Below are 22872 nucleotides of genomic sequence, written 5' to 3' on the forward strand. Positions count from 1 at the left end.
TGTTTTTTTAATCCATTCTGCAATAAAAAAGTATGACTCCATTCACCATTTCCATATATTATAATACAGATGCAGAATTGAAAGTTTATTCTTTAAACAGCCTAATATTTTACAAGAAATGGATAACTACTTGGAACTTTCAAACTTGTCCTTAAAACAGGACTGCGGTGGTGATGTGTCCTACACGGTCACACTGCCCAAACACAGCAGTGAAGAGAGAAAGGCAGGAGAAGCAAACCGGCCGGGAAAAAGCTGAACATTTTCAATAAATAATAATAATAAAAAAAAAATAATAATCCAAGAAAAGTAAATGAAGTTTTTTTTTTTTCCTGTGTCAAGCAGGGTTACTCCTTTAATGCGCATTTAAAATAACTGGTGATGGTCAAGTGGGGTCTGATGACACCAAAGCGGGAGATGACAGGATAACTCTGCAGTCACGGTTTCTCTCTCCACATGCCTGGGGGGAGGTTAACGATTCAGGATGGACGACAGACGCTTCCTCCCACACCTTCTCTTCTCGGTTGGAATCGACATATGAAAACTGACTATGGGGGAGTGAAATATTTATATATTTATATATATATATATTTTTTAAAATAAACAAAAGCAAAAACCCCCAACGGGGAGCATGGCAGCTGTTAACGGAAATAGTCAAGGGGAGTGAAGTTGTCAGCTCGTCTCAAAAGTCCTCCACGGTCTCGATCTCCCCCATGTTTAATCGCTCAGACGATGCGTTGACTGAAAAACCTGCAGACAGAACAGTGCACGCTGAATGAATAAGGGACCAGTGCAGAGCTGTTAATAATAATAATAATAATAATAATAATAATAATAATGAATACCATTTAATTTCTGAAGGTACATTTCAAGATTTCAACTGTTTCCCCAAGTTGTGTGTGCTTTGCCTGAAATGTGTCCTCCACTCACCCAACAAGCTCGGGTCTGCTCTCACCATCTTCTGCTTCTTCTTCTTCTTGCCAGCAGAGGTGACTGTTTCGAAGCGTGGCGGCTGCTGCTTGGTGGAGTGGTTGGACTGAAAAACTGCCTGAGATACGGTCTGATTCACTCCCCACACAGAGTCCTGACACACACGCACACACACGCACGCACGTTTCTACATGCATCACTGTGTCTCGTTACCGCCTGTCTTCGCAGGTAAGGCCACAAGTATCAGTAAGACCTGACAGTAATTCGTGTTAAGTACACAGTGTACAACAAACTTGGACTTATTTTCTAATCAACTGCGAGTGGGTGTATAGAAGTTCCCATTTCAGTTAAGTTTTTTAGCAGCTGGATGTGCAGTTGTCTCTCAGTGGTGCAGGTACTAGATTAGTAATCAGAAGGTTGTGCATGGTGAGGTGTAGGGTGTGTGTTGGGTGTAGTGTGGTTTGTGTTACATGTGTGTGGTGTGGTGTGGTGTGTGTGTGTGTGTGGTGTCTCAGTGGTTCAGATACTGGACTAATAATCAGAAGGTTGTGCATGGTGAAGTGGATGTGTGTAAGGTGTGTGTGTGTGGTGTCTCAGTGGTTCAGGTACTGCACTAGTAATCAGAAGGTTGCCAGTTCAAGTTCCACCACTGCCAGGTTTCCACTGTTGGGTCCTGAACAAAACCCTTAACCCTCAATTACTCAAGATGTGTTCAGTCAGAATTATCACCATGGATAAAAGTGTCAACTAAAATGTCATTGTAAATTTAATGCACACTTCTGGCATTTTCTGATGGTGACATTTGTAGTTCTAGAACTATCACATTTTACATATTTGTTCCTCTGAGAGTTTCTTTAAAAGTGTTTATGTAATAAATGCTAATAGATTAAACTCCTAAAAGTGGGTTGTTTGCTGAGCCTTTTAGCTTGGCAGGCCATAACTATCACAGATTGCTGCAAGATCACAAAGAAACCACAGAAGTGACTGCAACCCTCAACCCAGACACTTCCCCAAACCCTTTCTGCACAGGCTGAATGTGGGCTGCAAACTCAGCCCAAGTGCAGCTGTGGAGCCTTAAAGCCTGCAGTCAGAGGTTTCCTGACCCCACCCACTGTGGGTCGGCGCGATCCTGACTCCGGCTCCCAACCCCACCTACCTGCTGGTGTTTCTGTGGCTGGCTCGGGGGTGGTTTTTGCTGGTTGGCGTTCTGTTTGGTGCGGCGGTCCAAGAACTGGCGGGCGAAGTCCTTGGCCTGTGGCGTGTCTCCCAGATACGCGCGCACGTAATCGTGTACCTCGTATGGAGAGTCCACCTCCTTCAGGAACGATGCAAATGTCGGAACTAGAGTGCGATTGAGAGAGTGCGCATCAAAGAGTGACAGGTGCATCACTAATTATCTGACGATCCTTCAGGCAGCCACTCGCTTGCACGCACGGACAGAAGTATAGATGATTTCCAGAGAGACAATTTTGGACAAAGATCAGGTCTACACTCTTGAACTTCAGAAATCCACAAAATTAATACATTGATTTAAAACAGCAATTTCTAGCAAACTGGATTCACAACCTAGAACTTCAGAAGCACTCTGCTTGCACAGCCAATGAAGCCCCTCTGTACGCAGAAACACGTTTCTCTGCCTCTCTCTGCAAAAACACCCACTGGTGTCTGTATTTAGGTTTGTGAGACAACACCACCATTAAAACAACATGCTGTTTTTCACCAAGGCTGCTTGGACCCCAGTGTTTTGTTTATATGGGCCTGTTTTCATTTGGGGTGAAACTGCTGTGCTGTTACAGATCACAGTGTCTGAACAGGATCTGCATGTTTTTTGTTTTTTTTGAACACAGAGCAACAAAGAAGCCACTGATCCCAGACCTGCACACCCTCTCAAAACAGTGAGTCTAAAAGGACGCGGTCGGCACTAACGTCATGAAACCCTCCGATCACGGATTTTGTGTTTGATAATTGATAATGCTGATGTGGGCGAACGGTTGGAGTGCAGGTTTCGAGGAAAACAAAATTGGCACATGCTCAAACAGATTAGTCAATAGCAAAAGTGTCTTAGTTTTCAATTCCAAATAAACCATTTTTTGCGTTCTGTTTAACGCATACATTTTAGCATTATAATTAAGTGTTACGCATGAAAAAGTGTACACAAAGTCTTGAGCCAGGTTTCATGAGTGCTTTGAAGTGAGCGATTTCCTCACCGTCGAGGTTGTTGGCAGTGTTGAGCGTGTGTAGTGTCTGCTCACACCACTGCATAAAGCCGTCCTGAGTCTTGCTGGCCCCCTGGAAGAGTTTCAACAGCTTCTCCTCGTCCTCCGCTTTCTTACTGGACCTGCCGCTGCTGCTGTTACTACAAAACACACAACTCTGTATTTAACTAGGCACGCATCCCAAGCCCCTCCCATCACGTGCTTTTACACTGAAACTGGCTTATGGGGGTTTCCTACAACTGTTCACTGCCAAACCCACCGATACTTTCAGATTTTTTAAAAATCGCTGCATGTGTCCAGCTCACACCTTGCTTTCCTGAGAGGTCAGGGCTGCCCCTTACAGCACACAGACGTGAAAGTTTACCTGAGGTTAGCGTTCCCCTTGTTCTTCTGCGAGCTGCTCTTGCGCGAGGGCGGGGGGTGAGCCGTCTCCTTCACTGCCTCATCCCAGAAACCCACGTTGCAGTTCTGAGCGTCGCCCCAGACACTGCTGCAGTCTGAACTCCACTGTGAACTGGTGTTACTCACTGACCCCCATACCGAGGTGCTCAAAGCCTGCGTATGGGCAAGGGGAACTGTTAGTTTAACCCAAAACATGCTCCATTGTCCCCAACCAGCCAAACCAACTTATTTTTAATACAACCGTTTAACCTCAGATTTTTTTTTCTCCCTGTACGTGTAAAAGAAAGGGGAAACAGGGGTGTGATGGCAGCCGCAGGCATGCGCTGGCCTCAACGTGACCAGCATTACTCACAGGCCTGGTCTGTGTGCGGTTAAGCTGAGTGACCAGCATTACTCACAGGCCTGGTCTGTGTGCGGTTAAGCTGAGTGATCAGCATTACTCACAGGCCTGGTCTGTGTGCGGTTAAGCTGAGTGATCAGCATTACTCACAGGCCTGGTCTGTGTGCGGTTAAGCTGAGTGACCAGCATTACTCACAGGCCTGGTCTGTGTGCGGTTAAGCTGAGTGATCAGCATTACTCACAGGCCTGGTCTGTGTGCGGTTAAGCTGAGTGACCAGCACTACTCACAGGCCTGGTCTGTGTGCGGTTAAGCTGAGTGACCAGCATTACTCACAGGCCTGGTCTGTGTGCGGTTAAGCTGAGTGACCAGCATTACTCACAGGCCTGGTCTGTGTGCGGTTAAGCTGAGTGACCAGCATTACTCACAGGCCTGGTCTGTGTGCGGTTAAGCTGAGTGACCACTGCCTGCTGTTCCTTCCTCTGTTTCATCTGCTGAGCTTCCTCTTGCTGGATCTCCAGGAGGGACTTGGTGGCAGCAGGCTGCTGGGCGACGCTGCCCCAGCCCGAGGCCTTGGCCTGGGGCTGCTGTAGGTGCTGATGCTTCTGGAGCTCCTGCTGTAGACGCCGCTGCTAAGGCAGAGAGGGCGCAGGAGAGGGAGCGAGAGACACGTTAACTTCAAGGAAAGGAGTACAGTAGGGATCGAATAGGGAGTATTTTCAGAGTGTTCTGTAGGTGTCAGTCAAGACATTCACACCATCTGTGAAATGTGCACGCAGGCACGCACACTCGCCTTCTGCAATATCAGCATCACAGTTGTGTTAGAATTTATTTACATTTTATTCACAATATATACAAAAGCTGATAGAGGATGAGAAAACATACATAGACACACTATATTTTATATATATATATATATATATATATATATATATATATATATATATATATATATATATATATATATATATATATATATATATATATTTATTTAATTTATTTTTTTATTTTTTTTACACACACACACACACACACACACACACACACACACACACACACACACACACATACACAGAGGCGTGAACGCTATCTTCAACCATCAAGTTTGAGAGGTCATCACTGCCAGTACTGGCAGTCTGCTGTGTCAGGTCTGAACATCCATTTAGTACAAAAATAAACCCCAAAAGCAATGCACTAAATGAACATGAAAAGCTTTTACTCAAACATCTTTTTGCCACACACACAGCAGAAGCTGCCCACGTGCATCCGCAATGAACTTTCACCGCCGTGTGGCTTCAGCAAGACTGTGTGGCGTGTACATTCACTGGTCTAAAAAGCAAGACCATACAGACACGTGATCACAGCCCATGTTTAATCCAACCACGATGTTTTTCCCCCCCGCTAAAATCTATAACTGCAGTTTGAGCGATGCAACTTAACCATGAGGAACTGCTGACCTCTGCACCGTGCTGTGAGGACACAGACACGTCTTACCACTCTTCTACAAGGATGGGTGGGCATGGTTTAGCAAGCAAATCAAATCACAAATATATGAGGAACTTAAACAGAACCTTATACACTAGCATATTCAAACATGGATTTGGTTAACGGATCCCTGGTGCGCAGTTAGATCGTCATAATGGCGTGTGCCACACCTGACCTTTAGGTAAACACGGCAAATGACAGCAAATTCAGAGATCAGCAACTGTAAACATGCTGAATCTTTTTGTTAATCAATCAACGAAACAAACGCGACATCAGGGAGAAGCTAAACAAACCTTTTAAGGAACCTACTAGAACAGATGTTTTATTAGGGGGGATTGTGTGACTGATGAAGGCTTTACGGAAGGACGTGCCAAGATGGGCGGGGCAGCCTTACCTCTTCGCGCTGCTCTCGCTCCTCCTCCAGTTTCTGTATCTCACTGAGGGACAGAGGGCTCTGCGCCTGGCCGAGGGCCGCGGCCGCCTGCTGGCCCCATTTGGAGGAGGACGGCAGCTGTGGGGGGGACAAAAGGGACCAATCCTGAAGTCTGACAACACACACCGCCGAGATTTAGCCAAGAAGGTTTCATACAGGTCAGTTTAGGATCTGCGCAAATGCCAGTTTTCTACAGCCCTGGGGATACCAACTCCTAGACCCACGGTCTTGTACAATTCTCTTTACGGGCTCTAGTGAACCCAACGCTAGACTTCCTCCCATACCTTCCGTTCGACAACTACAAGGTCTAAAATCGACCAGATGAACCTGTCCAATAGAGCATCGGTGCTCAAACTCCCCTTTAAGGTTTTAAAGATGAAAAGAAAGCGAGGAGCGAGAGGCTGCTCCCCACGCCGCCCCCCACCTTCATCTGGGCCAGCTGTTGCTGCTGTTGCAGCTGCTGCAGGCGACGCAGGGCCTCCTGCTGCTGCTGCCGCTGCCTCTGCAGCTCCTGCTCCCTCCGCTGCTCCTGCTCCCTCCGCTGCTCCTGCTCCCTCCGCTTCAGCTCCTGCTCCTTCCGCAGCTCCTGCTCCCGCCGCTTCTGCTCCTCCTGCTGTTGTCGTGCCAACGCCGCTGCCTCCTCCTCCAAACGCCTCTCCTCTTCTCGCTTCCTCTGTGCTTCAAGTTCCTCCTGTTTCCGCCGCTCCTCTTCCTGCAAAACGCACACAAAAAAGAAATAAAAAATTCATCCGCGTGACGTATCGTATGGCCCATCTGGAGTCACACCTGCACTATCAGAAGGGGCTTCTCTTACACGGCATAAGGGTGTAAACAAATAAACAAATAATAAAAGAATACACAAACAGTTCCGCACTTGTTTGCGGAGAAGCTCTTCTCTTTTCCTCCTCTGCTCCTCCTCCTCCCTCTTTTCCTCGAGCCTACGCAGCGCTTCTTCCTGAGCCAAGCGCTCCTCTTCCTGCTTCTGTCGTCGCTGAGACTCTTCCTGCTCCTGTTGTCTCCTTAGTGCTTCCTCCTAAAGCGTGCACACACACACACGGGTCACGGAAACCAGGGTGGAGATATGCCTAGCGCTACTGCTGCCACTTAAAAGCTAAGGAGAAAGACAAAACACCCGCACATGTGACCCTCGTAGAAGCAGTAGAGGTTTCTAACGTTAGTTCACACTGTGGAAGCGCTCTGCCTGTTTTCTCTCACTCCAGATCGTGAAGGGATTGTTGACTGGACGAGCTGAACCCAGCGTGTTGGACTACGGCACAGGGTCCCAGTCCAGTCCCTGGGGAGAGCCAACGAGTCCAAGTCTTTCCTCTGTACCAGTTAAGCTCAGCTGCGGCAGGTAACGGGACAGCCCTGCAGACTTTGACGTTACCTGGCTCAGACGTTCAAAGGGCTGGATCAGAACCAAGTCCTGGACTGGACTCCCCAGGGGGGTAAGTGGACTGGGGGCAACAAGCGAAACCATGAGCAGCTCATGTCCCACACCTGCACTGCTGCCGCTGCCTCTGCTAAGCAATGGCCAGTAGATGGTGCAAGCATGTTCTCTAAGGAAGGCGCAGATCACAATCGGCAGGAGCCGGAATTGGATCAGGCCGATCAGAAAGCGAGAGCCTCAGGCCAGATTTCTCTCTCACTTTCTCTCTCATATCATTCAGTTAAATGCGTCATGGCACGCAAGGCAGTTGAGAGATTCTTTTTTTTTTTTTTTTTTCATCTGTTTAGCATTTAACAACTGAACAGAGGTCAGGAAGTGTCTGTGGGTAGAAATCTGGAGGCAGTTCATCATAGCGTTTTTAGAGCAGTTAGTTATCACAAGCCACACACCGGCACGCCGACATAAACGGTACCACACTAGATTTCTACTTCCAACAAGAACATTCGTGTTCACATTGATTTCCAACACCTCTTCCGTCCCCCACTGAGCACACTTAACCGACACCGTGCAGGCGCGGCTGGCACGGTACGACGCGAGGACAGCGGTCTGCGATAAGCCCCTCCCACGTGCAGCGCTCACCTGTTTCCGCCGGGCCAACTCTTCCTCTTCCAGGCGTTTGCGATCTTCTTCCTCCTCCTCCCTCTGCGCCCGAAGCTCCGCCTGCCTGCGCTCCAACTCCATCTTAGGGAGGAGGAGACATGCAAATGAAAGCAGAGCTGACCAATAAGAAGCCAGAGCACAACCCAACCCCAAGTGTCAACAACAAAGATGGCGTTGGATCCGTTCTCTGGGCTCAAGGGTTCTGGTGTTATTTAAAACCCGATTCCTTGATTCTACTCATCTTTGGCAAAACTGAAGCTTCAACAGTAAATCACCACCGAAACAATTTGGTTTAGTCTTAATCTCGAGCTGGGACTAACTGATTAAAAAAATAAGGATCTCTCAGTTTTTCTTAACCAATGAATGCTATGACCTGGCGTGTGTGGCGAAGCAGAAAATCTTGGCGCACCTTTTCAGCCTTGGCCTTCTCCAGCTGAATCTGTTCGATGGAGCCCACGGTGTCGATGGGCAGGTCCCATACACTGGCACCCTCCCACTCTGAGGGGCAGAAAAGTGAACGTTCCAGTTACATGCTCTCACACACACACACTAACTGCAGTAACAACCTTCAGCCTTCCTGCCTGGTCATTTCTAGAACTAGCCTGCAGTCTCTCGAGCGAGATGGCACGCTAGCCATGTCCCACTGTGACCCCTCTCACTGGTTCAGTTCACAGAAATAGCACAATCATCCACGATCGCAACATTAGTGTCTCTATTCGGACTGTTAACAGAAAGTGTAAGGATGTGTGTGGGTAGGGCTTTTAGCTAATGGTGCACCGGTACATTCTGAATTAAGAAAACGTAGCAGTTGGGTTTCCTGCGTTAGACGAAAAGGCAGGTGTTAGACCAGAGCTTGACTACCGTAGGACTCCAGTGCACATGCTGCCATGGTAACGGCATATCGGCTCAGAAATCTTGCTCTTTGAGTCTTTGAAGAGGTCACCTACATCACCTGTCTGGCAAACAGCATCGCTGCTCTGCTGATGGCACCGATTAAAACACCAGGAGGAAATGACAATATATTTATGCCAAGTCACAGGCGACATGAGAAATCTGAAAAACTTTTGAGATAACGTGTGAACATTTTGCCAATCAACTTTCAATGTGGAAGCCTCCTATAAACATAAATGATGCATCTGACCTTCTAGACAAGTTAGTTACAGCCACACCATCTGAATGCTTGAAAATCTTTCTACCAGCGCTACCTGAGAACAGCGCAGCCATTTCATCATACAGCACATCAATGCTGAGAACCAGTAACACCTACTTTACTCCAACACGTGAGAGACATTTCACTTTTTACAGAAGAACATTAATTTAATTTTTTTTTGCCCCTTTTGTTCTTACACTTAAAAAAGAGAGAATGTGAGGGTTTCTTTCCCCCGTTCTTTGATAAAGTTGACGTCCTAGGCTGTGTGTGTGTGTGTGTGTGTGTGTGTGTGTGTGTGTGTGTAGAAAGGTTTCTAAATGCTGACATACTCTCAGAAGTCGCTGGCTGAATGCTGGAAGGACAGGCTGGTTGGCTGGATGGGTTCTGCATATCCCAAACAGAACCAGAATCTGGAACCGACAGTGAATGTGTCACCGGTGGCAGCAAGCTCGGTTGCTGCTCTGGAGATCTAAGTGCACAAAAAAAAAAGTGGTTGGTTACTAAAAACAAAAACCTAAAAATGTAACATGACTAGAAAGAACAGTTAAGCATGGCCAAGGTAAACCTCATGGGAGCTGGTGTTCTGCTCTTAGCTGAAATGAACTTGCATAACATTAGAGGCTTATAAATTGAGACTGAAGACCTACACATCTGGTCCAGCTGCATCCTTAGGGACAGTACTGCACTGCTCTAGCCTTCATTGCCTTTACTTGTATTTTATATATTTAAATTTTTCTATTGAAGACATTTTCTATTTAAATCAAGTGTCTGTAAATCACCTTAAATTGCCTTGTGTATGAAAAGTACTATATAAATAAACTTGTCTTAGAACCTTCAACTTAGCAGCTAAACACGAGTTTCAGAGGCCGACCACAGAAAAACGAACTTTAGCTGGGTGGGTGGGGCACCAGTCCTGTGACCGCCCCACACAGCTGCCAGTTCTCCCAGCTACAACACACCTCCTCCAGCTGACGAAGGACTGATAGAGCTGCTCATAGGTGGGAGGCCATGACACCGTGCAGGGCAGCAATGTGGGGTACGTTTTTGTGAATGGTGTGAATGTTTTCGCGTCCGCTGTATGCTTGCTGAGGGCAGGGAGAAGACACCTGGCGCACCTGAGCTTGAGGGCCTGGTGAAGCAGCAGGTTCAGGTGCTGTTGTGTCGGGGGAGGGGCTGGATTGAGCACCGCCTTCTGCTGAGCCAATGCCTGAGCATATTGTTGGTGCCTGTAATCACACGCGCACAAATCCAGAGAGGGATATGCTTCAGGTTTTGTTTTTCAAAAAATGTTTTTTAGAAGTGGGAATTGTTCATTTGATGTTTCATTACATATCTTTTTTTTATGGTCAAATTAGTCATTTACTAGATCTTGCAGAGAGTGATAATGGCATTTGTTGAACAAGATAAACATCTCTCAAACAAACGCATGAGACTGCAAGTTCATCTACTCCTGTTTGATAAGTGAATGTATTAAATTTATCAAAGACAAATCTGATAAACTGAGTTCATGTTCTTTCAGAAGTGTGGTTTTTGGTGCAGGAGTGGCTGGAATGTTCCAGAGTCTGATTCATCAGTCACGTGCTGCTCACGCTCATTTGAAGTATTAATTGAGCAACTTTGAAAGTGCAACTCCAATGGAACATGGAGAGGTGTGTGTGTGTGGGGGTGTGTAAGAAATTATGCACATCTTACCTGAGCATGTACTGATACTGCAGTTGCTGAAGTTGATACATACTCAGAGCATTGAGCTCCTGTTGCCTCTTCATTCTCTCCTGATCCGCATCTCCCTACACACACACGCCATATAAATGTCACAACATAATACAATGGAAAAGGACTCTTAAGTAAATGTCAAATAAGTCCAGATGGCAATCAACACTGTCAATTATAAAGTGGTTTCATGTTTAGGACTTTGATAAGATTAACAGTGTGTCTGAACTACAAATGCACTGACCACGAAAACAAAAACCAAACATTTAGGAGACCAGCTCCAAACACTGTGCCAGCAATGAGGAGATTTGGCCAATCCAACCTGAGTAACTGGATATGAAGGCATCTGCTAGAGAAAACACAGACCTGCAGCCTCCAACACCAATGAAGAAATCACCCAGCACCTCCGCGAGCCGGTCTCAGAAAGCCCGGCACAGTCCCTGCTTCACAAAGCCGGCACCCGATGTCCACCCAGGACCCACGACTCCACAAAAGGTGCACGCGCTGATATGCGTGTGCAGGTACTACTGAGGACGGTGAAGGAAGCCTTGCTGAGACTTATGGCAGGCAGCAGGTTGTTCTGCACTCTGCTCTTATGATGAAAACATGACTCCACGTTTCACAGCACAAGTGCCTCTTAGGCAGGAATCATTTCGGGGACACGCGTGCACGCAGCCCTCCGTGTTCTTTCCAGTCAGTAAATCTAAACATCTGAACCTTTACTGGACTTTCTAAAGGGCTGAAGGCAGATTTTCTGGTTGCTCAAAGATCTGGAGGCCTTTCTGTCTGAAGGACGTCACGCTACAAAATCTCAGGACCCATGATGTGGCACGAGGAAGATGTTCAGAAGGTTCCTGGCTGAAGTGATCTACAGCACATGAACACATCTACACCACCACACCACCAATGTGTCAAGATGCACATTGCCCTCATGAAACAAACAGGATCTCAGTTGCCTCATACCTTCTATGGGCTGTGGGGGTATCAATTTCAGCATCTGTCAGTTACCATCGAGTAAAACACCTACATCAGTATGACAGCACATGTGCTCACTGGGAAGTGACCCCATGACCCTTTCACCATGATCTACCTGTGCAACCAGATGAGCTACAGGTGATGGTGGGTGAGGAGCTCTGAGCCTAGTCTCATACACTGTTGCAGATACACAACCCTATGCAAAAGCGGTCATCACATGCGCTGACAAAACAACATAGTTGCTATCTGAGATCAGTTCACTGACAGGGTTGAAGGTGCTAGCCTTGAAAATGTTTCATAAGCTGGTTATGGAGAAAACAGCTTTCAGATTGTCTGCCCTGCTTGACGTGTCCTGTGTGCTCAGGCTCAGTCTTGGATGGAGTGATTTCTCTAAAAGGTGACTCATTTTCCAGCTCAGCTACTTTTAAATGCTGCGGTGTGCGCTTTTAAGTCAATGGAAGAACAGCTTGCTTCTGCTGCATCTCTCAGACCCGTATAACCTCATCCACAAACATTTAACTGAAGTTCTTTGCATATCCTGACTCTAAAAGACAATGTTGACAGCAAACAAACAAAAAAAACAAAAATAAAATTCCTTGCCTGTGCAGAGTTGTGCAGACACCACATACTGCAGAAAAACTACAAAAAAAACCCAACCAGCTAAGGAAGAATTGGCCTTAAATCTCATTAGTACCAGAACGGGAGGAGGTGTAGGGCCAGGGGCAAAGGGGACTCTTCCCCACATCTTAAATATCTCCCCCAGGGGGTGGAAGCCCTCATCACAGCCCCTCTTCACCATCAGGGTCATCGGGAAGTACCCCGCCTGGAACCACTCAGACATCTCATGGCTGCTAAAGGGGCCTGCGACACAAACACACACAGCGAATCAACACAAAAAAGCCTTGCCAGACACAGCAGGGAGTAAACGCTACACCCAGCTATGCTAGCCTACGCCCACGCGACAACTCCCGTTTTGGAGTCGGCTTTTGCTCGAGCTCACCCTGAATCTCTCCCTGTGGGTCCTTGTAGTACCATTTGAGGCCCTCCACACTCAGCGGCAGACCCGTGGCGCTGGGCCGCTCTGCGTTCTTGGTTGCCAGACGGTCGTCGTCCACGGCACCATCCTGCAGATAGGCCACCATCTTCTCTGCCTCCTGCTCCAGTCGGGTGGGTCCACACCACAAATAACATCACTCAAAGACAATGACTTCCATCACCATTAAACACCAAGTAAGGAAAACAAGAAAAACGTGTGCTCGCATGTGCCCAATTTCAACGCCAGGGAAACGCCCCAAGCAAAGTATGTAAACACCTTGAAGCTTGGTCATACTACAAGACAGGATGTGTTTGAGAAGCACACCAACAGGTTCTATGCAGACTAAATTTTGGAAAATAATTCGTAGGAAACACTACCATTTGTGCAGGTAGAACAACCACTCCTCCGATGTTACCATTATATCTAACAAAATATAAATCATTGCGGTCATCGTAATCTTTAATTTCTCTCTTCCAATCATAGCTTACAAATCTAAAATTCTAAAATTACAAGGGCACAGATCAGTTCCTCATTACAACTTCATTGCAGCTATAGCAACGACTAGCGACACAGACGTGTCATTAATGCAGCATCTGAGCATTAAAAGGCCTCGCCACCAGAAACGACCAACTCTTATCGTCTGAAGGCATTCAAAAAAAACCAGCTTGATGACGAATTGAAACAGTAGACAAATTCCGCAATAATGTGCGAGGAGGGTGATCACTGATCTTTTAGTTCCAGTGTAGCACACCTACAGCGGTTGTGGTCATCTGATCTACACATGGTCAGTATTAGACACTGTAAATGCATTCATGCTCCTCCGACAACTCTTAACTGGGCCTCCAATGTAGCGCTCCACTGCACGTGTGAACACGGCTGTTTATCTACTTCCTGTGTTTAATTCTCGTGCTCAGTTTTCACTGGATATTGATGGGACGGTGCAATTTGAGTCACTGACCAGGACACACTACTAGTTTACACTAAGAGACGGGTTAGGAAAAAACCCAAAACCAAACATGTTTGGTGTATTGTCTGCTGTAAAACACGTTTCCCTCCATAGTCTGCAGACTAGGGCCAGACTGAGAATCGGGGCTAAAATCACTGTGATGGATTTGGTTTAGCCATGCTAAACTTGTTGGAAAGAAACTCTAAATGAAAAGAAACTAATAAATTCAAATCTACATCAACACAGACACACTTGAGGAAGTGTGTCTAGCTGTCACTCTAGTTTTGCTGATCCTGTCATGCAATGTGGTCTGAGATGTACAAGGATTTGGGAACTGAATATGATTACTCTGTATGAAACAGCAAAACAAATAGTATAAAAGTTTGTTTCAAAGCACAATGAAATCACAGAAATCAACTTTCAGCATACACCACAAGCACAATAACTGGACCTCAGACAAGAACTGCACAGCATGGGGGAAAACACCATATCATGGTTATACTGCTACACTGCATTTGCAGTATATTTAAAACGCAATAGTGAAGCAAAGATCCGAGTTGGTAAAAGCTCAATCTGCTTTTCACAAACCATCACTTTAATTTGCTTATGTAAATGCTGTGGCATGTCAACACACCCACGGAGCACTCGTCTGGAATGTCCGAGATTTGACTGGATGCAAACAGCACGTTAAAATTTTTTAAGTTAATTCGCATATAGGTGACCCCTGATAAATTAGCTCTGCAACACTACCTCAACTATTGCAGCGATAATTAATAACCCACAATAAGGCTGCCCTACTTTGGCTTTCAGTCTGCGCATCTGGGGCAATTTCTCCAGAAAGCAAATCGGCCACAAAAGTACTCCCACCGCCCCCACCTGCTCAAAGTGCTTGAGCCCCTCGTCCTCATCCGTGTCGGCAGGCATGACAGCGACGTTCTCGGAGAAGGAGAGGGCAGACGTATGGCCAGCAGGAGGCAGCGCCGTGGGCGCTACCGTCCGGGACGGTAACGGCACAGCAGAGGGGGCTGGAAGATCTGGAACGTTCGGAAAAAGAATCAACTTACTCCTGTAGTGTGCGCTGCAAGTTAACATAAATCTCTTAAATCTTGGACTCATACAGGACTACAATGAGCGAGCAATTGTTACACAACATTTACTTACAACCACAAAATCTGATTGGTTGAAAAGGTTTTCCAACCATGCCGACATATCTGATTTCACCATACCAACATTCCAAATACAATGAGTTGCTAAGCAACAAAAAAAAAGGTACTTGTGTGAATGTGTGTGGCACTATCGATCGCTGGGTTAAAGCTATGAGTGTTCACCTGTGCATGCACCGAGTGTGGTAGTGGCGTGTGGCACTGAAATGGTCTCCACGACGCAGCTGGATAAGGGGGTGGGAAGTGGAGCTGCCGTGCTCCTGATCTCGGGGACTGCCACCCTCTCCGGATCTTCCGGTCGCTCCGGCTGGCTGGAGGGGTGGGGAAGGGCCATGGCAGGCTCCTGAGCAGGGATGGATGCTGGCAGCTGAACGGCAGGAGGAGAGGGCTCTTCTGACTTCGCCCCGTCTGTAGGCAACCAAGCGCAGGTCCACCGACAACACTGGTGACTAAGGCGATCTTTCAGGGTATTTGATTATACGTGATCATTTTATATTTAACAAGTCTTCAGAACATTTGCAAATGTAACATTCTAACATTAAATCAGCAGAAATCAGCAGGCTCAACCTCGCCCCCTACCTTGGGGCCTGGTGGGTGGGGCTTTGCCATCTGGCTCTTTGGTGTTCTCTGATTCGCTGCCATCTTTCTCCAAGCTTTCCTCGCACTCTTCCAGTGGACGGAACTCTAGCTCCACCTCCTCCAGAATCGGCTCCTTCGGAGCTTTCTGATTGGTTTGTTAAATTTATTTAATTAAAATGCAGGCTGTCTACAGAAGCAGCTGATCTGATCAAACAGTGAAGGGTAAAACTTAGAAGGCTATTAGTGAAACCTTTAGCACCGTGAACACATGGATTACACATTATGGGCCATCAGATTACATCAATACATGAGTCACATTACATCAACCACTTTACTGCATTGTGACATTTGTCAGACGACATGCCCATCACATGGCATTATAACGCTACAGAAATTAACAGAACGGATCACTGTACAGTAAAAGAGAAGTTTGTGGTATTAGTCTTTCACAAGAACCATGCAAACAAGATTAAACAATCAACATGTGATGTGAAATATTTGCACACAAAAGGTACACATTTTCAGTGACTTCCAAAGTGACTTCAAATACATTTAGATGATTTAAATAATGATGATTTGATGAAGTTTAATAGAACTTCAACTTTGATTCGGAAATGTTGGGCAATGACATCAGACGATGTTTAAAAGGAAACCCACTTAGCCACAGAGCCTGCCACAAAACTGCAATGAACTGCTCCAAAAGGTCATCGGTCACAGGAGCCAAAGGGCCTGTGGTCAGCTCACCTTGAGGGACAAGAAGGCTCCAGAGGAGTCGAACGTTCCGGTCTCCTCCTCCGCGTCCTCCAGGCACCATTCCGGAAGGCTGTCCCGCTCGTCCTCCACGCTGCCGCTGCCTGATCGGGGCCGGCGGAAGCCCCCACCTCGCTCCTCCTCCCCCCGCGAGTCGAACGGGAACCGGCGCCGTTGCTCTGGGTGGTCCCGCCACCCGGCTGACCGCGGCCCATCTGGACAGAGGCAGGGACAGACCAGTAAGATATGGCAAGAATCTGGACTCAAGTTGGTTCAAAAACGTCTGCGGGTAAACATGATCCAAACGTCAACTTCCAAAAATGGAGGACACAAGCAATATAACGTTTGACAACACAGATTGGCAGAATATAAATCATCTGAATGCAACTAAATGATTGGGGAGCAGCAGTATAGTGGGCTGGAGGGGCTTCCCCTACAGGAGCAACACTGGGGTTCACACCTGGACTCGGGGGGCACCATCGCTCGTTCTCTCGTCGGGACCCCGCCAGCCGCCAGCCTCCACCTTCCTCATCCTCACCGTTCTGCTCTTCGCGGGACACGCGCCAGTTCTCACTCTCGGCGCGTGTAAAGTCGTGCTTCCGCACCAGCCCCCCCGGACCGCTGTCCTCATAGTTAGCCCGTACTGCGCGGAGAGAGCAGGGGGCAGGAGTGCGGAAAGAGAGGCATTAGAGGAGAGGGGGGTACAAACAAGATATTTCTATTTATATTAGATGCGCACACAAACATCTAGGGTTAAAAAAAGACAAAACATACTGCAGTGGTGGTGTTTGAAAGACTTACTGTGATTGAGCTGAAAATGTGCTGTTGCTCCATCTAAGAGGGTGAGAGTTTAAAAATGATCAACTCTGACATACACAAGTCACTATGCCAATTTTATAATAGGTACTAGGGCAAAAGATTTAAAAAAAAAAAAAGGCCCATACTGACCTGGATCTTTTCGACTTGGCTTTTCAAACCTTCTATCTCCCCTGGATAGAAGGGGGGCGGGAGCCCAAGTTAAAAAAAGAAAAAGAAATTTAAAAAAAAGAGAGAGACCACAAATCAGGATATCGTGACCTTAAAGGTGCTAAGAGATTTAATCAAACATCACTTTGGCTAAACTGTCTTTGCATCCTTGTAGTCGTCACTGACAGCTGCCATGACAGAAGGAAATGTCTCAGGTCACTGTATCTGGTAGCTAGAAATCTGTACAGTCCAGATGAATTACACAATCAGGAAAATGATTGTATCTGCACTCAGCAAGATGGAGTAGAACTAAGTACTAAAAACGCATGTCTTTGAAGGGAGATCCTTTCAAGAAGTCCAGGTGGAGCAGAAGTTTGTGAAAACCGTAAAGTCACTTAACATCTTTAATACTGATGACTAAATTAGATCCGTCTCAACTCAGGAACCAGACTGCTAGAGAACCTGACAATAATCCAACAATCATTGCAAAATCTTCCACATCTCATTTTTCAGGTGTCTTTTCTCTGCAAATGTTCCTCAATTCAAAAGACAATCTATACATCTCCCATCAACCAAACCCTAGATCAAGCTTCGCTTTGTGAATTCTGGTGATCACAGCTTCATTAATAGTAGGGACTTGGTGATGCATCATCAGATCTGACTTAGATTGGCCATCATAATTTGTGGAATTAGTATAATTTCTTGGGATCTGGATGAAGTGAACGAATACCTCTCCTCCCAGCTCTGAGAGCGATGCATCTCTCTTCCGCCACGGCCAAAACCACCCTCCACGTCATCAAAACTTCTTTGGTAAAACCCTCCTTCTCCCCGACCCCTACCTGAATCCACAACAAACATGCGAACACAGTCAGAAAAACAACAGGGCGTGTGCACAACGGCTGTCATACGCACACAGGAAACACATACGACCACCCTGAGAACAGAAAATAAAGGATGTGTGACAATACTCGAAAAAGGTTATGCAACACATTGTTTTTTGCTGACAATGCACTGCTTCCTGTAAGCAAATAAATATTTTTAAATCGGTCATACAAGGTGGAATACTCACCTCGCCCTCGAGAGGAACTTCGACCCCGGGGGGTCCCTGCCACCACACCAGCCCCTCGCCCAGTGAGACGGAGCACTGCCGCGCTATTTACAGACATAGAGAAATTTCTCTATGGCAACACACACACACACACACACACACACACACACACACACAGCGATACAAGATGTCATGGGCAATCAGAGGACAAAAGCAAGGTCCTCACTGCCATGTGACACTGAGGAGTGATGTGGCAAATTCCTGTGTTTACACATCCTCTACTCATGAATTACTCTGCCGTCTTGCGAGAGGTCTGCCCATGTGATTAAGAATCATTGATTTGAATTGAACTGTCTAATGTTGACCTTTTTCACTTTTGCGATAAAAATGTAGTTGGGACATGAAATCTGAGCTAATAAGTGATGGATGTGTTGCAGAGTATAGCAGGGATGTCTTATATGAAATATATGCAGGAGCCAGAAAGACAGCACGTCTCCAATACAACTACTCCGTGGTCTGGAGGTCAAACCGCTAGACAAGAGGTCCAAGGTGGAAGCCTAATTGCACACGGGCCATTTACAGGCAAGTCCGCCCACATCTGCAGCATTGCGTCTAGGGAGCTCACCTGTTCCTCCTCCGTAAACGGGACTAAAGCCAGAGGTGGCAAGGGGTCCTCTTGTAAAATAGGCAGAAATTCCTTGTCATGTAGATCTACTGGAATCTGAAATGGGAGCAATAAGAATACGAACAAAAACAAGCAGCTCACATCTGGAAACATCTTCCACCATAACGATGAGCAAACCCAATTTTGCAAGGTTTTTTTCCCCCCCTCCCTTCATCACAACACATGGATTTAACCACAATTCATGAAACTCAAAACGAATGCTCCAATACGGTCCACGGGGCAATCTTACCTTGTTATCCTTTACATAAAGTGCAAGCATCTCTTCTCTCCCATAGCGATAGTCTGCAAGTTTATACTTTGGCAATGCAGGCGAGAGTGGAGGAGAGGCCACAGTGCTACTGCTCCCTCCACCAGACAAAGCACGGAGCCTGGGGAAGTGAGAGAAAGACGAGAGAGAATAAGAATGTGTAGAGAAGGGGGATGAACTGACATGAGCAATAAAAACATTTCCCTCCACAACGGGAAGCCGATAACCAGCTTGTCTAGACACACACGTGCTACGTCAAGAACGAATTTCAACAATACTTACCATTCTGGTCCAAAGTTAAGTGTCTGAGTTTCTGCCATTTTTTCCCCCTAGAAAGTCTAAAGAAAAGGACACTTTCAGCATAAAAACGGGTTCAATGATTCCCTGTGCCTTTGGCGATAATTCTGTGTGTGTCAAAACAATTAAGTCTAGCCTACATTACGTTCAGCATAACATGCATCTTAGCGAAGATCAGCCGCTCTTAATTTTGAACGCATTTCATATATTTCACTCCCTCAATGACACAAAGGTTCAGCTGATGGGCTTAACTTTGGGCACATGCTCAGTGTTTGAAATGGTATAATGACTTCAGGAGTAGAGAACTAAACTGGTTAATTGATCAGTTTTAAAGTGTTCAAAATTCACATTTTGGAAAATGTGACAATGCAGACTGATGCACAAAGATTGTTTTTTTAATTTCCTAAACTACAAAGTTGGAATATTGTAGGCTCACCAGCTTCCGTCAACACTGACCTAGCCTATACATCAAAACTAATAATCTTGGATAGATCTCCATCATTTTAAGACTTGAATAAATCTTTTGAGTCATTTTATTTTTAAACCATCAGGAGCGCTGACAGCACAGGCCTATTTCAGTGATCCCAATGCCTCCCTTATCCTAACACAGCCAAGGCTATTTTAAGGACTCTCCCAATTTAGGAAGGTTGTTCTCAGACATCTGTACTGAACACAGACTGCTTCATTTGCTCATGAACTTAAAACGCTAATAATGACAAGCACACTGAACCTTGCAGGCTTGCCATTACAGTGTTAGTTCGAGTGCACAGCAGAGGACCCTGGAGATACCTCAGCTTCACGTGTCTGACAAACTTAGTGTACACTAATATTAGCAATTTACTACACGCAGATTTAAATAATTTCATGCACTCTGTTAGTGAAAAAACAAAAATCAGCAGTTACCTCAAAGCAGGATTCTGTAATTCTTAAATTTTGATTACAAGTCACATAGACCATGTTGCCCGACACTCACTAGATTTTAAACACGCAATAGTTAACGTTTCATCATAATGGCTTTACATGATCAGGTATAAACTCTCCTACATACTTTAATATTTTAAAGAGAGACCTTAGACAAAGTTAGATCTGTGAGGCAAACGCCAGTGCCCTGTCCAAGCTCAGTGGCTACCGTGCAAAGTGCTGGATAAACCTCAACTGCTGTTAGCTCCACAGCTAAGAGCTAAATGACCCTACTACTTCATGTAAATAACACCCAAGATACTCCCCAATGTCAAAGTACACAAGTTAATACAATTTAAAGTAGCTAATCGCCATACTTCGAGTGACAACTGGGATTGGAAAAAAAAAAACTTTTTAGTGTCTGCCAGAAGGCCCAGGACGACGGCAGATGTGTCCGTGCGCTAGCCAGGGTTAGCTCGGCTGCTAAAGTAACTGCTAGCTGTGTTCAAATGTGACTGGTCCAGACCAGACGGGTAGCTAGACAACACTACCCAAGGCAGTGAAGTGCCCAAACCGACTTAAATTAGACAGTTCACATAATTGTGAATACTGTGGTTCAAATGTACTCACTGAGAGAACATTAACTCACTAACAGCAAATGTTAGTTAGTTAGCTGTTCAGGAAGGCCACGCCAGTAGTTACTGACACAGTTAGCATAGCACTCCGGCTAACACCTACAAACATCAGGCGTAGCTTAGCTAACCAAAGGCTAAAGCTAACATACCTGACGTGCGTATAAACATCCATTACCAGTCAGGGGTTTTGCGAGGTTTGTTGCCAGTTAAACTTAATAAACTATCAAGCCACAGTTTAATAAAGGCATGCGGCGAATGTAGTGGCCCAGATATCCTGAGGTATACAACTGGAGCTGGCTGGCTAGCTAGCTAGCGTCGCTCATTTCTTAGGACAACTCCAGCTAGCTATAGTAGTTAGGCTATCTAAGTTAGTTTGCCGTCGGTACATACCTGGAAAACACTAAGGTCACTATTTCAAATTAAACAAGTGACAGATAGCCAGCTAATTCACTAGGTAGCAGGCTAACAAACTCACTGTGTAGTAAATCCAGGTCATCTGGTATCTGTCCAGGTGATTAGAGTATTAACGTGGGTCAACTCGCCCTGGTCAGAGTATTAACGTGGGTCAACTCGCCCTGGTCAGAGTATTAACGTGGGTCAACTCGCCCTGGTCGGAGTATCATGCTGTGTTAACTTATGTTGGTGCTGTGGTGACTTTCTGGCAACTGTACAGACGTAGCATAGCCAGTCAGCTAACGTACGTTAGCCATCTAGCTCGCTGGGATGATACACTAGCTAGGTTAGCTGGCCTGTAAATACAACATGGAACTGGATCTCAAACAAATCTTAAATACATCCGCTAAACACCACCAGCCACCCGCTTTTCTATCAAAGATATGCATCTAAAAAAACAAATCCATATTTGGCACAGATTCGAGCAAATCTCTTCACTTTAATGTAGTTATTGGAGGGTTGACGCGAGTTAATCCTGAACCTGCCCCCCTGCGTGCGGCCTAGTCTGGGATGATGGCCACACTATTATCGCTAGCTAACCTACAGCTTCTCCGACTACACCGCCGCCTCCACCCTCACCCTGAGCGTCAGTCTAACATAACTGAGACCGAGGCTTCCAAGGCCTGGTAACCATGCGGGTAACAACACCTTGACGAAACGATTTCAATCCTGAGTTGGGGGGGTCTATGTCACTGAGAATTAACATATTACTAGCTACACTTTATTTTACCGCAAACCTATTTAGAGCAACTTCGCTGTCTTACCTCCACTTTTAACTGACAGCGCTGAGTTTGTGTGCGAGTTGTCTCTCTTTTCGTATCCACAAGATGGCTGAACAAGTGTCACATGACAACGCGTGGACCGAAGAAATGCCCGGATGCTCTTGAGCACGCCGACCAAATTTCTCACTTAATAAGGATATTTTACCTATCTCTCTCTACCCCTCTCTCTACCTCTCTCTCTACCTCGCTCTCTGTCTACCTCTCTCTCTCTCTACCTCTCTCTCTACATCCCTGTCTACCTCTCTCTCACACATCTGTCTACCTCTCTCTATCTCTACACCTCTCTGTCTCTCTCTATCTCTACACCTCTCTGTCTCTCTCTACCTACCTACCTACCTCTCTCTACACCTCTCTCTCTACCAATCTCCCTCTCTCTCTCTGTATATATATATATATATATATATATATATATATATATATATATATATATATATATATATATAATAAAACTGAGTCTCTTTTCATGCAGGTGTTCTGTCATTTATTTAAATACAGCCTAATATTCACTCTTTACATATTCTACATCTGTTACACACAATTGGAAAAAACAGGAATGGTTATATTTATGAGGCCAACCATGAGAGCAAAACACTGGTTCAGCTCATCATCTGTTATGCCTCATTAACCGAATCAAATGTAAAGACTATGCTGAACACCTCAGTGTGCTAGCTTCCCAACAAAATGCAGAACTGGCGAGCT

General features: G+C 45.9%; 1 protein-coding gene across 4 annotated transcripts; it reads right to left on the reverse strand.

The window, feature by feature from the left end:
• Positions 1–56: 56 nt before the first annotated feature.
• On the reverse strand, positions 57–22312 carry gigyf2 (GRB10 interacting GYF protein 2). 4 transcript variants are annotated; one of them, XM_081722957.1, is made up of 29 exons: positions 22156–22312; positions 19389–19444; positions 19089–19227; positions 18800–18895; positions 18196–18304; positions 17857–17965; positions 17109–17149; positions 16962–16994; positions 16621–16803; positions 16155–16375; positions 15411–15555; positions 14997–15239; positions 14545–14702; positions 12687–12840; positions 12381–12547; positions 10694–10788; positions 10117–10227; positions 9331–9470; positions 8261–8349; positions 7831–7932; positions 6676–6834; positions 6226–6513; positions 5763–5879; positions 4312–4512; positions 3508–3698; positions 3135–3283; positions 2084–2268; positions 928–1081; positions 57–747 (listed from the first exon to the last, which is right to left on the reverse strand). In XM_081722957.1, the coding sequence occupies exons 2-29, from the start codon at positions 19424–19426 to the stop codon at positions 680–682; spliced, it is 3885 nt and encodes a 1294-aa protein (XP_081579083.1). In that variant the 5' UTR covers positions 19427–19444; positions 22156–22312; the 3' UTR covers positions 57–679. The 4 variants fall into 4 exon arrangements, with proteins under 4 accessions (XP_081579083.1, XP_081579080.1, XP_081579081.1 ...); XM_081722954.1 differs by having other exon boundaries at positions 4312–4515; XM_081722955.1 differs by lacking the exon at positions 22156–22312 and adding an exon at positions 21414–22104 and having other exon boundaries at positions 4312–4515.
• Between the last annotated feature and the right edge of the window lie 560 nt (positions 22313–22872).

Source organism: Electrophorus electricus, chromosome 11, assembly GCF_041902795.1.
Source record: "Electrophorus electricus isolate QZ-2024a chromosome 11, ASM4190279v1, whole genome shotgun sequence".
Classification (NCBI taxonomy): domain Eukaryota; kingdom Metazoa; phylum Chordata; class Actinopteri; order Gymnotiformes; family Gymnotidae; genus Electrophorus; species Electrophorus electricus.